The sequence below is a fragment of the Pleuronectes platessa genome, chromosome 3 (assembly GCF_947347685.1).
Source record: "Pleuronectes platessa chromosome 3, fPlePla1.1, whole genome shotgun sequence".
Taxonomy (NCBI): Eukaryota; Metazoa; Chordata; class Actinopteri; order Pleuronectiformes; family Pleuronectidae; genus Pleuronectes; species Pleuronectes platessa.
Window position 1 is genome coordinate 26,799,950 of NC_070628.1, and position 13,866 is coordinate 26,813,815.

A 13,866-nucleotide genomic window follows, 5' to 3' on the forward strand; every position below is an offset into this window, starting at 1 on the left:
TTAACAACCCTTTGTTCCTCTCGGCTCCAGTGTCTGGTGGCCCTCTGCTGGGCTCTTCAGACCCAGCAGGGGTTCCGTGTTCCTGCGGGGGCCTTGAAACCTGCTGGGGTTTCTCGAAACTGCCAGGAAAAAGTACTCACAGGTGGATAAGAATGTTCCACAAGGCCTTGATTTACACAGGCCTTTGTTTAGATTTTCTTTGGATAACCTCTGACCTGTGTCTTGTGGTCATCCGCTGGGCTCTGGCCCAACAGCAGTTCAATTCCCAGTCTTCTCCATCTACATGCCGAAGTGTCTTTGGGCAAGATGCCCCTCATAGAACAAGAAAGTGCTCCTAATAGATGCACTGTGTGAATGGGTGAATGTAAAACTGTTCTGTAAAGAGCTTTGAGTGGTCATCAAGACTAGAAAAGCGCTATATAAATACAAAACCATTTACCGAGGAGGGTAATTGTTGAACATTCATTAAGTTTCATGTGGCTAGGAACAAGACTAAGACAAATCATGATATTGCTTGTCTCTACTGGATGCGTAAACAGTTTGCTGAAGTCTTTCTTTATACAATGTTCCCTGCAGGTCATGTGTGACTGACACACAAAAATAGACGCACGAACGCATGCACACACACTTCCTGCTCTCCTCCAGGTGTGTGATGACTCGCAGTGGGCTCGGCGCGGTGCTCTGCGTCTGTCACGCTCTGAGTGACGACCTGCTGTGACTTACAGCTGGCCCGACCTGTCAGAGCTAACCACGCGCAGTAAACAGTAACCCCCATGCCAGACATTTCAGAAATATGACTGCGTGTCCCGCTGTCTGCCCCCTCCCCTCTGACTGTAGCTCAGCCAAAACACACTCATCAAGGGGCTAAGCGGTTGTAATCTGTGAAGCTTTTGTTTCTTCTTTGAGTGTTTTATCTGCTCATTGTCTCTTTTGCGAGTCATATCATTTGTACTGTACAATCCCAATTCCTTTTTTTGTGCTTTGTCTAGTCTGTGAGCTCATCTTGTTTCTGACCCTAATCTGCAACTTTTCCCTGTCTGCTTTTGCCCCCAGGTTTTGTATGCAGAAGAGTGCCAAATTGGTGCCAGGGGTGACGTTGGACCTCATTGAGAAGTAAGTGGCACTCCACCAGCATCCCCAAAAAACTCAGTTTCTCTCTTCCTCTCTCTCTGGAGGGTTGTAGTTGAGAGAAGTCATTATCCTATCTTCCTCAAGTCTGTCTCGCCCGGTCTGTCTTCCTGTCTTTGTCTTTCGCTCTCTCCTAGCTGTCAGCCCTCGCTGTGTTGCTTTCCACCTGCAGGTATAATTCTCTGCCTTTGTTTTCCCCTCACAGTGAAAGCAGCAGTAGTTTGGCAGATTTAAAGCCCCACATTTCTTCAATAAACTCCCGGGTGCCAAGCGGCTGAGCGCAGAACATCTCTTGCGCTTAGGCATACACTGTCACACTGATATTAGCGCTCAATATGGATGTCGTATCCAAAGTTTTAGTAGTTTCACAGAACAATCAGGAGTGGCTCCCCCTACCACCACCACACCACCCCACCACCCCCTGCTTATGTGCAGGGTAGAGTAAAATGTCACCCAGGAAATAAGTTGGTCGAAAGGGCTTGGGTAGTTGAACTATGTAACTTAACGTAACGTAACTGTTATATAGTCTTTGCAGGATTTGTTTGTTTTCTGCTCTCACGCACACGCACACACACACTAACCCTAACCCTCAGTCAAGCTTTGACAGAACTGTTAATTTTTTGTAGGGCTTTATTTAAAAAGGGCTTATAATGAATTACATAATAAGGTGTATAGTTTATATAACACAATTTGAACAATCTTACTTTTGTTAATGCAACTTGAACACTCGCTCTAGTTAAGCAATTTTCTTGATTAATTCAGGCTAATTAAACGTACAGTCCACAGCAGTAATTCCATTAGTGCAGCAGCTGAGTTATTATTTAACACTCTGTTCTTCTGGGTTTCCCTTCACAACACGTACACAGTGTTTCCTATTTTACCATTCATTTCACTCACTTCTACTTTGCTGCCTTTTCATTTGCTTCAAAGCTGCTTTCAATGGACGTCTACTCATCCTGCACAGATATTTTGTTCAAAATGGCCCTTACAGGCTCAAAGGACATGATAACTCTTTCCTGGTCGACCAACTAGAAGTGAAAAACTTGAAGACTCTGTTTCTGTATTTTGTTTGAAATGGTTCTGTGAAAAAGAACTAAACGTGACCCATCATAGCACAGACAATGGCCCTTCTCTGTTGGGTTACCTGGCCTTTAGCATGAACCAGCATTGATTTGGTCATGCTGGGCACATCTGTTGTTTGATTCTTTTCTGTTTTTAGTGAACAAGACGATATAGTTATTTTGCTTCTTTTTTTTTTTCTATTACCAAACTCATTCCAATATTTAGTCACACTCTGGTTAACTGTCAATCGATAGTTTGGTTTTAACTTCATCAAATGCCTCCACAGACTGCAGGTAGTTATTTGGAGGATTGAGGAAGAATATGTCTCACAACACGTTTTTTTTTTTATTTCAGCATTCCACATGTAATATGATTGAAACTACTTCCAGAAGATGTGATCCAGCCACATGTAGCTACGTAATTGACCCATGAAAGTTTGACCAGATAGTTTGTGGTTAATTTACACGTTCACTGTCAACTTTTTTCCCATTCTTACATCGATCATCCATAGATATAACGTGTTTGTTTTTCACCTTCCTACATTAGTAGAAACCTATTGGTCGCTGCTCTTCTTATTTTACCACTTAATTAACTTGCCATCAGTTTGGCTTTCATCTTTTTATTTGAACACACTTTCCCCTATTCCTTTCCCCATTCTCTCCTGTGGATGCATATTACGCAGGAAATGCCCTTGTACTGTACACAAAACTTCCACTGAGCGACTCCCAATGCAGGATGGGAAACCACTAGAGTGATGACGAACACCTTTGAAGAAATAAGCCCATTCATCCATTCTCAATTATAATATGTTCGACATCACGGAACCCTTCATTCATGCTCAAGCTCTCACTCCCTTTTCATCTCTTTTTGTCTTTCCCACCAGGAAAAACAAAGGGCATATGTAAAGAGGGGTAAGGTTAGTTATGATCCACATTGCAGTAAGGAGAGTCTGAGAACCCACAAACACCACAATAATTTACATCAGAGAGAATTCCATCCTCTCATTCTTCTGAAGGACGTGTGCAGAACACTGTCCAATGTCAGTCTCCTACCACAAAATGAGACTCACGACAGTCAGTCTGACCCACATCCAAAGGTACAGTCACTAATCATTTGAAGGCCTAGAATTATGTCGAATAAAAAGCAACACACTATAGAATCACTGAGTGCAATTCCACTTTATTGAAGGTTTGATAATGGCCTTTCAGTATGTACAGCCATGACAAACAAAAAAAACAGACGCTCCATCCATTTAAAAACTGCAGATCAGTTATGTTTTGGAAGATCCGGTGTTCTGCTCTTTGTGTTCGCTGTCTTCTACAATCGCCTTCACTGTATAGAAAAAGTCGTTAAGGATAAATGAGAGTTCTCCCAGCAGCAAAAATTGCTGACCTTTTCTGTTTTGGTTCAGGTGCTGAAATTGAATTTGAGATGATGTCAGTTCGAGACAATATCGAAAAACAGTACATCTGAAATTCATGAGGAAGATGACCTTGAGTTGATGAGCGTGGGGATATTAAGGGTGAGGCTCCATGCTGGAAGAAAATCAAATCTAGTATATACTTAGAAATGTCCTTACAGTTTAAAAGTTAAAAAAAGTGTTCTAAAAAAGGTAAAATAATAACAAAACAAAAAATAGGTGTTAAAGAAAAGTCATATTACTGGCACAGTAAAGTGTTTCCTCTCAGTGTTGATGTGTCAGCTTTACTCAGTGGGGAGGTCGGTGGCATCCCTTAAGTTGCTTTTTCTGTTCATTGCATGTCCAGCGTGTTGTACAGACGGCTAAATGTTGACTCAGCTGATTTCCGTCACAGTTAAATAATTGATAGTCTCAGAGCTCATAAAAGAAAAATGGCACTACACTCGTTTGCCATTCCACCTCTTCGCGGTATAACTTTGGGCCAGCACATTAAAGTCAAATGCCAAAGTTAAACATTATTCATGGGATGTTTCTCGGCCAAAACATGAAATATCACAGTAGCTGCAGTTTGTAAAAGTGTACAGTAATCATCATATTGATTAAAGTAATATATATACATATTACAGTCTGAAGACTAATGTAAAAAGTTTTGCTCATAATGAGGAATTAACTAGGGCTGCAACTAAAGATTATTTTGAAAATGGATTATTATTTTGACACTTTCACATTCCAGCAGTTTATTTGAAAAAAGCTACTTCATCTTCTTGTACAATGCTTGTATATGTATTATAGACATCTGCAACTGAATAATAATAATTCCAGATTCAGATATCTACAATTTTATTCTGACTTTCTATAGTTCAAGTTCATGATGTCTACAACCCCTAGGCTCAGTTCCATTCCATTCTCAAACATAAATTAAGGTTAAATTAAGGCGAGATATCTTGACCTGGAATTTAAGATATTGTTGCATTCAACTGAAATGTAGATATCTATAACGAGAAACCACACACATCAATAAAAAAAAGTAGTTTGAATCCTACTATGTCATTACAGATGTTAAAAGGATTTAAGTAATTAAATAGGGTTAATGATTGTTTAGACAATTCATAATAATATAATACATACCTTATTAACCTAAAGACATGCTGCCACAGAGTGTGCCGTGCATTATAACAGACCTGACTAATCGATAACTAAATTAGTTGTCGGCTATCTTTATTACCGATTATAATCAATTTGTTACAGCCCTAATATTATCACAAAACACTGCAGTTCCCCTCAGTACCATGTAGCCTTTAAGCCTTTTTTAGTTCTGCGTGCCACAAAGAAACAAAGCTTAAGCTTTACCAAGAGATCTGACAAATGTCTTAAATCCATATCCTTCTGCATAAAACATTCCAAACCAAAGTTATAATACTTTAAATCCAGCATTTTTTACATCCATATTTACTTGTTACTACTTCTCTGCTGTGTTTGCTGTCACATTACTGTGCTACCACCACCTGTAGATCAGTGGAATCAGTGTGAAAACCTGGCACACTGGCAGGGAAGATAACCTAAACTGTGACCTGCTCATTGAAAAACTGAACTTTTCAAAGTGCCACAGGAGTTCAGAACATTGCAATTTAGTGTTGGTAATCCTGCAAAAGCTTGCAAGTGCAGGCAACTCTGATGCAACTGAAACATCCCGCCTCCTCCCATCAGCCCTCTCATCAAAGCGCCCCCAAAACATATGAACATGAACATGCACTGAATGACAACTGCTTAGAGCCGACTTTCCCGTGACTCGACACTAACCTCTGGCCATTGTCTGCTTCTGCTCAGAACTCCGGTTCGCAGTGAGAGCATGGGCAGGCCGTGGGCATGTAGGCAGGTCGGTTAGTCGTGTTTATTAAGGTGCTGCATACACTGAACCACGCAGCTCCTCCGTGCTTTTCCAGAGGTGTTGCATGTGTGAACACAAATGTCAGGTTGAGACGCTCCACACTTTCTGCTAACTTGTTCTACCTGACCTCATTCTAAATCAATGTCAGTGACAGCTGTTTAGGTTTTAGTACCTTGCTATGCTGCCTTTGAGGGGAGAACAATGCAGCTCTAACTGTTTTCATAGTTGTCATGATAAAATGAAAGGCTGTATAAATGCTAGTCAATGCAATCTAGGCACATTTCATTGTAACGTTATTGTCGCTACCATAGCACAAGTAGCACAGTATATAATCAGCTGACTGTGGTATCCTAGCAACAACAACAGCACAATCACCCTGGGTTGCTCTGTAACGGAGAGTGATTCAGTGAAGCTCAATAATGAGCCAACAGTCTCTCACACGCTCAAGGAAGCTTTTTGCCTTTGTCATCATTTTGCTGAACACGAGCATTACACTCACTGACCAATCATCGGGCTCATATTCACCCCTCAAAAGGTCACACATGTTGGAAGCCATGTGTGGAGCGCTCATCGCTCCTTGAAAGATTACAGCCATTTGTTGTAAGAGGGATTGAACATAATGTCAGTCTTGAGTAGTTGTGTGCTGTTGATTTGTTGATTAATTTAATCATTCCTCTTTCTCCGCTCCATCTGTGCACCCTTCTGTGTCGGCTTCCCACATGCATCCAACACGCACTCTGCCTGAATCAATCACAATAGCCTTTCACATAAGAGAGTCACGACGCTGCCTGCGTGTGGATTTTACCTGCTTACTCGCTCAATGATCTCTGGCCGTTAACCCTCACACTCTATCGCACAAAGTTTCTCTTCCCTTTCATCTCACTTGGAGCTGACTCATGTGGTCACGGGTTGATCCCCATTCACAGCCTCCCTCTGTGTCTTTCACACACCGGCTCCCTGGTGTCTGACGCAGTCCGACACTGTGCTCCACTCAGCGGGGGTCCTGAAAGAATCCTATCACTGTGATCGCTCGTTAGCATTTTACTACTGAAGACGGAAGTTCTATGACTCTACATACATCTTGTATGTAAATGCTGTATGTCCTCCACATAGACATCAGAGAGAATAGGCTGCTACACAGCATCAACCAAACAGTAGAGATTTATCTCTTTGCTCCAACTTTTACAAGGATCCTGCTCACGTCTATGATCTTATATGTAAACATACTCAAATTGGTTCTTGATGCATCTGAGGACAGGGTTTTAATCATTATACCAGTATTTCTGCTCCATCAGTATTCATGGCATCAAACATGACAAAATTGATCAAACTGGAGACGTATCGGGCAACAGTGGATGTGGTTTCTTTTACTGACATATGCACATATCTGTTTAGTGTGTCTCACACACACATCATAACACAGCTCACATGCAGCGCTGCACTGTACTTGTTATGCCTCGACACGAGTGGCAGGAGGCTTTATGTTTTCTGGTTGTCTTGCTGTCCATCTCATTCTTATGAACACAATATCTCAAGAACACCTAAAGGGAATTTCTTCCAAATTGGTAAAAACATTCAAAAGGTGGACTTTTGGCTGTCAAAAGTCAAAGTCGCGGTGACCTGACAAATCTTGATCAAGATTTAAGTTCACTTAGACTCACATTAACTGGTCAAAGGTCACGATGGCCTCACAAAACATGTCTTTAGTCTCCTGAACATAATATCTCAAGTCCATCTTTAGGTTATCTCTTAAAATGTTAACCTTTAGCACTTGATGGATTTGATTCCTGTGGTCGAAGGTCACAAGGACCCCATGTCAATCTGGAAAAAAATGTCCAGAGAAATACCAGACTGAGATCACATAGATAGTTTCTGTGGCAGTTTTATTTGTACATTTTTTCGCAGTGTAAAGTTTGGTTTGACACCAGTCATTAAGGTTTGTTAGTACAGATATTTTTACAAATTTATATAATCTGCCATTAAAAATTGATAGCAGACAGATATTAATCAACATTCTCCAAGTTACACATCTTATAATATATCATTATTGTAAATATTTCATATTATCAACTTAGTAGCTTTGAACCAGGACCTTCAGTATTTGAGAAAAGCAGCTTGTGAAAAATAAGCTACACCTGTTTAGTGCCAGATCTGCTGTTACCATGCATATCATTATTATTTTACAATGTTTAATGAGCTTGATTGGCACAAAAATGTATTGCATTTTGAATTCGTTCTATCATCTGTTGTTGTAAGGTTTTAACTTGACAGCTTGAGACATGGGACATTTCAGACATCAGACACCTAAAAGACACAGGGCTTACACTCTTACAGTTTTGTTGCAACACACACTAATACGCACTTAACATTATCACCGGAAAAATTGTGTTAACCACATACTACATTATCGATCCTGTATATAGGCACTTTAGACGTATGTACTTGTGATTGGCTAATCCAAATGACTATGCATTTGACAAGGCAAAATCTCTGCATGTATCTAAAAAGCAAAATGCAGTGCAAACTTTAACAGAAGGTCAGCATCAGTCGAAACACAGCCTTAAAAGCGATCAGGTTGCAAAAGGGATATGTCTGGCCCATGAGCTTTGTTCCTCTTGTGTCGACAACATGAACAAACATGAAACATGTTGCGACACAGATTAGTTTTTCCCGTCTTTCTGTTGCTCTGCTGTTTGAGTGAGAGTCACAGTGTGTCCAGCACACCAAACATCTAACTGCTCATCTACCAGCCACATGACTTAATCAAGCACTTTTCAAACGAGTTTAACATGTGCTTCATGAAAATTGAAAGGAATTCCAGACCAACAATCTTATAATTCATAAGATTATCAATGTAAATATTGATAAAATGGATTTTATCAACACAAACTACAGAGGCCAGACAATAAGTTACTATTATTCAAATTTAAATGGAGAAATATATTTTTTCTGCCAGTCTTACTGAATTTTGGTTTTATCAACAAGTGGTCATCAGATTGACTTGTGTGTTTTGTTTGTTGCTGAGGACCGAATGGGTTGTAGTGTTGAGCTTTATTTTATTTGTTGTCATTTTTTCCTACTTAATTTTTTGATTTAAAACATATTCCTCCCATTTTCTAGCCTGACGTTGTCATACTCACAATTCTAATCAGAATGTGAACTTCCCGACCTCATATGTTGTGGGCGGGGCTAAGTTCGTCTGGCATCCAGGCTACCCATTTTCTGTACTTGGACACAAACGACCCGCTCACATTAACTGTAATATCTGTGAGGCAGCGAGGGTTTGCCCTCAACCCCCTCCTATTCACTCACTGCTTTGCATAGTGTTCATTAAAAGGCAGACAGCTCGGTGGAGTAAAGGTGATTTTCTCCGTTTTGCAACAGTGATTACTGTCACATCGACTTGGGTTCTTGTCTGAAAAAGATTTCCCTAGTCTCATTTCCATGGCGCTCCCACTCTCCCTGCACAGAAAGATCTGGTTTTTAAAAGCCGGAGGAGCTTCTGTGAAAAACGGATGTATGGTTTACACATCTCAAATCCCTCCAGTGCACACTGTAGATACACAGCTGTGTGGAAACTGCATTATAGGCAGTGCAGTGAGTCTAAAGATTTAAGAAGTCCGGTGTTTTGGATTTAATCTTCACATTATATGGTGTTGGTACGTACAAGGGACGATAAACACACGAAATCACAAATTTGTTTGTGTTATTCTAATATTTATAATCTGTTCATATATTTGGGGTGTTGAGAAGAGTTGGCCCACTCTCATTAATCAAATGTACTGTGTAATGGAACATTTTATTACATTTCACAGCAAAGACAATTATCAATTCTGGTTCATACAATTCTACCTAGCTGCGGCTAGGGACCAGAGCACCCTGTCACTTAGTCAGACTTGGGTCAATGGCACAGAACAATGGAATCACATTTGATTTATACTAAATAAGCCCCTCCTTTCACAGAGGTAGAATGTTTATCCAATCAGCTCTCTGCGTGTTGTCTTCAGGCTTAGATTTGGTCACCTCCAATCTGAATGAGGACCCCTTCGAAGTCTCACTACACATTTACATCAGGCTCTGCTTAGACTCAGTGAACCCCCATCTCTGCTGGATGACCCATGAAAGAGTCTAGGTGTGAAAACCTTTTGTCTCAGCAGAGGCACAGAGGAATCTCCAATGAATACACATCTGAGTCTGCCAAGCTGACCCCCACATGTTGCCGTCTTAAAACACACAGAAATACATCTCAGAATAATATTCCCATCTATAACTGTCATTCCTTGCATGAAACTTAACTAAATATAAAATCTGCCTTCACAACTGTTTTTGGGGTAATCTGGCACCAGGTCTCCTTATGAAGCAGCCAGGTTGAAATTGTTAAGCTTGTGTAACCTGAAATGAATCTGTATGACATAAAATCCATAATCTTACTCTTGTTCTCGGCTGGTGCCTGATATTCATCTTGGCCTCCAGTATCTTTGTGCACACAAGTATATTCATGAATATTCAGACCTGCAGTAGCTGTTAGTCTCTCTGAGTAAGTGACTGTAAATTTCTTCACGTGGTGCGATAATGTTACTGAGCAGTTGGCACTTTGTGCTCTGAGTCACCTATGTGCAATACAGTGAGCGTGGCTGACATAGTGCCATCTGTGTAATGTTTTGTGTGTTTGTGTGTTTGTGTGGTGCAGGATCCCTGGCAGGCTCAATGACAGACGCACTCCCCTTGGAGAGCTTAACTGGATCTTCACAGCCATCACAGACACAATCGCCTGGAATGTTCTGCCTAGAGGTAAGACTGTACACAAGATTTTTTTCCCCCAACAAAAATTAAAATGTAATACAACTTGGGCCGTGTTCACACAGTGTGTATATCTCCTCTTAAAAAAGTTAGATAACATACAAAGACAATGCAAAGTGACGTGAATGAGGTGTAATTCGCAAGAGTTTGACATATTTTAACTTACTAATTTGTGGGACACAATGTCAGGAAATCCAATCAGCGATGAGAAAGAACCTCACCGGACTCAGGTCCTGGCCCTGTCCTGAGCTAGCAGTTGGTCAAAATGGTTGCTAATCATCCTCAGGTAGCGCTGGTATTGTTGGTCATCCAGCTACTCTAGAAGACGGCGGAATTTCCCAAGCTGTACCCTACTCCAGATGGTCTTGTGGAGCCCGACACAACAGCAATGACTTCTCTGGCATTTCCACAACATGTACATCGCAGTAGCTCTAGTTACTTCAGCCTCCTAACCTATTTTCTAATAGGCAAATATTCCAAGAATATGTTTACCAACATTGGTCCTGCCGCAAAACATGATGGGGAAATTTCCATTGCGTTTGGTGTAAACGCACCATTCAAATTCAGCAATCCCAGCCACACTTGTTGTCGAAGATCCAGCAGCATTACATTTTCCTAACACATTGTTTATTCTTGTAACATTAAGAGAAACACTGAAATACTAGTTAAAAAAAATGTGATTCTTAAAAACTTGAACATATTTAAAGATGAGTACTGTGTCATAATAACTAACTATAGTAACCATTCGAAACAATGGGAAACGCAAAGAAAAAAAATGAAACCCTAAAGCAGGAAAGCAAACGAACACACTGGCGTTGAAGGTGAAGGACAAACTTGCTGGGAGATCTGAGGCCCACTGACGTTGTGAAACATTGTGAATAACATGTTTCGACAATAATGAAAAATGAATTTACTCATCGGGAGCTCAGATTAATAAAGACACCTAATAAAAACATTACAGTAATGACGCATCAGCAAAAGAAAAAGTTTGAGAACACCCCTATTGGTTGATAAAATAACCAGAGTGCAGTCGGCACAGCCTGGCTCCTCAAATTGAGATGAATAGTGTTTAGAGTGTGTAGCACTGTAATTGGGGTTTTATCATTTTAACCTGAATTTAGGGGCCATAAAAGTTAAGAACACACACATAAACACACTTCCCTCTGTACGGTGACAACGCATACATAAACTTGTGCATATACTGCCATTAACAGCCACCCACAGAGTCACCATGCCCAGATGAAAATACACATGCGCTCTTCTTTCTTGGCATCTATTTATCTTTTGCCTGCAGAGCACACACCTCCTCTCACTGCTCACCTGTCTCTCGTATACAATACACACACACAGACTCACACTGACACACACACTGACAAGCACACACAGACTCTCCTGAGACAAACTGTATCAAAGCTAAAACAGCAATGTGACAATGCTGATGGCTGCCAAAGCCTTTTAAAACCCCGGGGCTCTGCTGCTAATGAAGCAGCCCACATCAGCGCGAATCCCTGTAATGAAGGCACTGCATACCAATTACACACACACACACACACACACACACACACACACACACACACACACAGACACACAGACACACACGCACAGTCTCTGTGGCCTTATGCACCCACACACTAACTTAAACATTTCAACATTCAAACAGTTCCCATTCACTCACAGCAGGCACTGGATTTGTGTGTCACTGTCTAAGTACTCCACACATGCGTATGCCCCCTCACACAAACACAGGGAATCACAGTCCTAAACCAGGGAGATTGCCATGGGATTGGCTCTGCCCCATAAAGTGAATTAGTAAATACATTAATGAGCTGATGAAAATGTGACCACGACACATCGCTGGGTTCCGTACACACCGGTCTTCTGCACACACATACACACTACCTACCCTGGGTTTTTCCAAAGTTGCCGCTTTGCTCTAATTAAGCTTCTGTCTTTTGCCCAGTTAGATCTGCATTTACTCATTCAGTGCCCCATTTCCCTCACGTGATCCCATCTGTCTGTTAATTGATTCACTCGCTGACCCTCTTCTGACTCTGCCTTGGTGGATAATCTCTGTTCTCCCTCTCTCTGCCGTCAGATTTGTTCCAGAAGTTGTTTCGTCAGGACCTGTTGGTGGCCAGCTTGTTCCGGAACTTCCTGTTAGCAGAGAGGATAATGAGGTCGTACAACTGCACGCCGGTCAGCAGTCCGCGCCTGCCCCCTACATACATGCACGCCATGTGGTAAGCCGCACGCATACAGAACAGAGCGGGCTTTCTTACACACAGGTACCCAGATGGTTTCGGCTCAGTCAAGCAGAAGGCAAGAGGAGCAGCAGCAAAGCTTTCTAGGAGATACCTTCTTTGATCAGACAAGAGGCACACAGTGTCCTGGACTTAATGGTTCCACATGTATATTTAATGATCTCAAGTGGTTACCTTTAAAAAGCCATATAAGATGCAATCGGCCTGTTATCTTATGCAAAAATGGCAAAATGCCTAAAAGTTATGAGATCATTTATTAAATGAAATCTCCTTTGGAAATATTTGAAAACAGCTTGTCGAGCTGCACTTTTTTGTCACCATTGCCTTTTGGTTTTGGTCTTGTTATTGTAACAGCAGGTCATTGGGAAAACAGACTGTGTTTTACCACAGTGAGATATATTCAGCAAAGCACTGCCAACTATTCTGCTAGAGGGTCTGCAAAGCTTTAAGGAATATTCCTCTCGTTTGTGGGAATATGCCTCATACATACAGTTAGTAAGCAGATTGTACATGAAAATTGTGCAATGAGTATAGATTCTTGTTTAACCTAGCTCAGCAGAACAACTGGAAACCTATTCTATTGATTTATCATGAGAAGAAGAAAACAATGAAGAACTGAGGTGATTACAACAACCACTGAGGTTAGTGACAGCATGCAGCATATCAGCAGTCCTGTCCTCACTGTTTGGTCGCTGTCTTCACATACGCAGTCTTTCCTGACTCACAACAAAACCCAGGTGAGCCTTAGAGGTTTTGGCAGCTCGCTGGCTGGAGAGCAAGTTACAAAACAACTTGTGTAACTCCTTTCTCTTTCAGTGATCCCTGCTTCCAGTAGTTAGGTTGAACTAATCTAAATCACAAGCAGGAAATTGATGTCTATCTTATCAACAAAATCCCAGAAAGAAAGCAAAAAAGTGTTAAACATTGTTACTATATGTCCTGAGAAATCCCATCATAAGTGGACAGCGTTAAACACATAGCTATATTGGTTCACACCTGGATTTAGAATATGTCCTGAATGTCTCTCCGGTGATCTTCTAGTATCTCACCTCCCTGCTCTAAATGCAAATAATCATGAAAGTTGTGTTTTTACCCCGTCTAAGTGTCCGATGACGATGTTTGTGTGTGTCGACGGGAACGAGAAAGAAAGAGAGAGAGAGAGTGTGATCAGAGTCTGGTAGGACTGAACGAATAAATGTGCACAGCTACACAGAAAGATTTAGCAGATTATAAGAAATGTATCAGTCGTCATGGTTTGGTCAGTGTTGAGGTGTGACGGTGACCGCAGACCGATCCACGTATGGATA

At 41.2% G+C, this 13,866-nt stretch overlaps 1 protein-coding gene across 5 annotated transcripts in view; it reads left to right on the forward strand.

Moving 5' to 3' along the window:
• The window catches only part of rptor (regulatory associated protein of MTOR, complex 1), a 153,745-nt gene that overhangs the window by 78,126 nt on the left and 61,753 nt on the right, over positions 1–13,866 (forward strand). For all 5 annotated transcript variants that reach the window (XM_053418971.1, XM_053418975.1, XM_053418973.1 and 2 more), the window contains exons 8-10: positions 1,054–1,113; positions 10,189–10,289; positions 12,394–12,538. In XM_053418971.1, the coding sequence (XP_053274946.1) occupies positions 1,054–1,113; positions 10,189–10,289; positions 12,394–12,538 (306 nt within the window). The remainder of the gene's footprint in view (positions 1–1,053; positions 1,114–10,188; positions 10,290–12,393; positions 12,539–13,866) is intronic.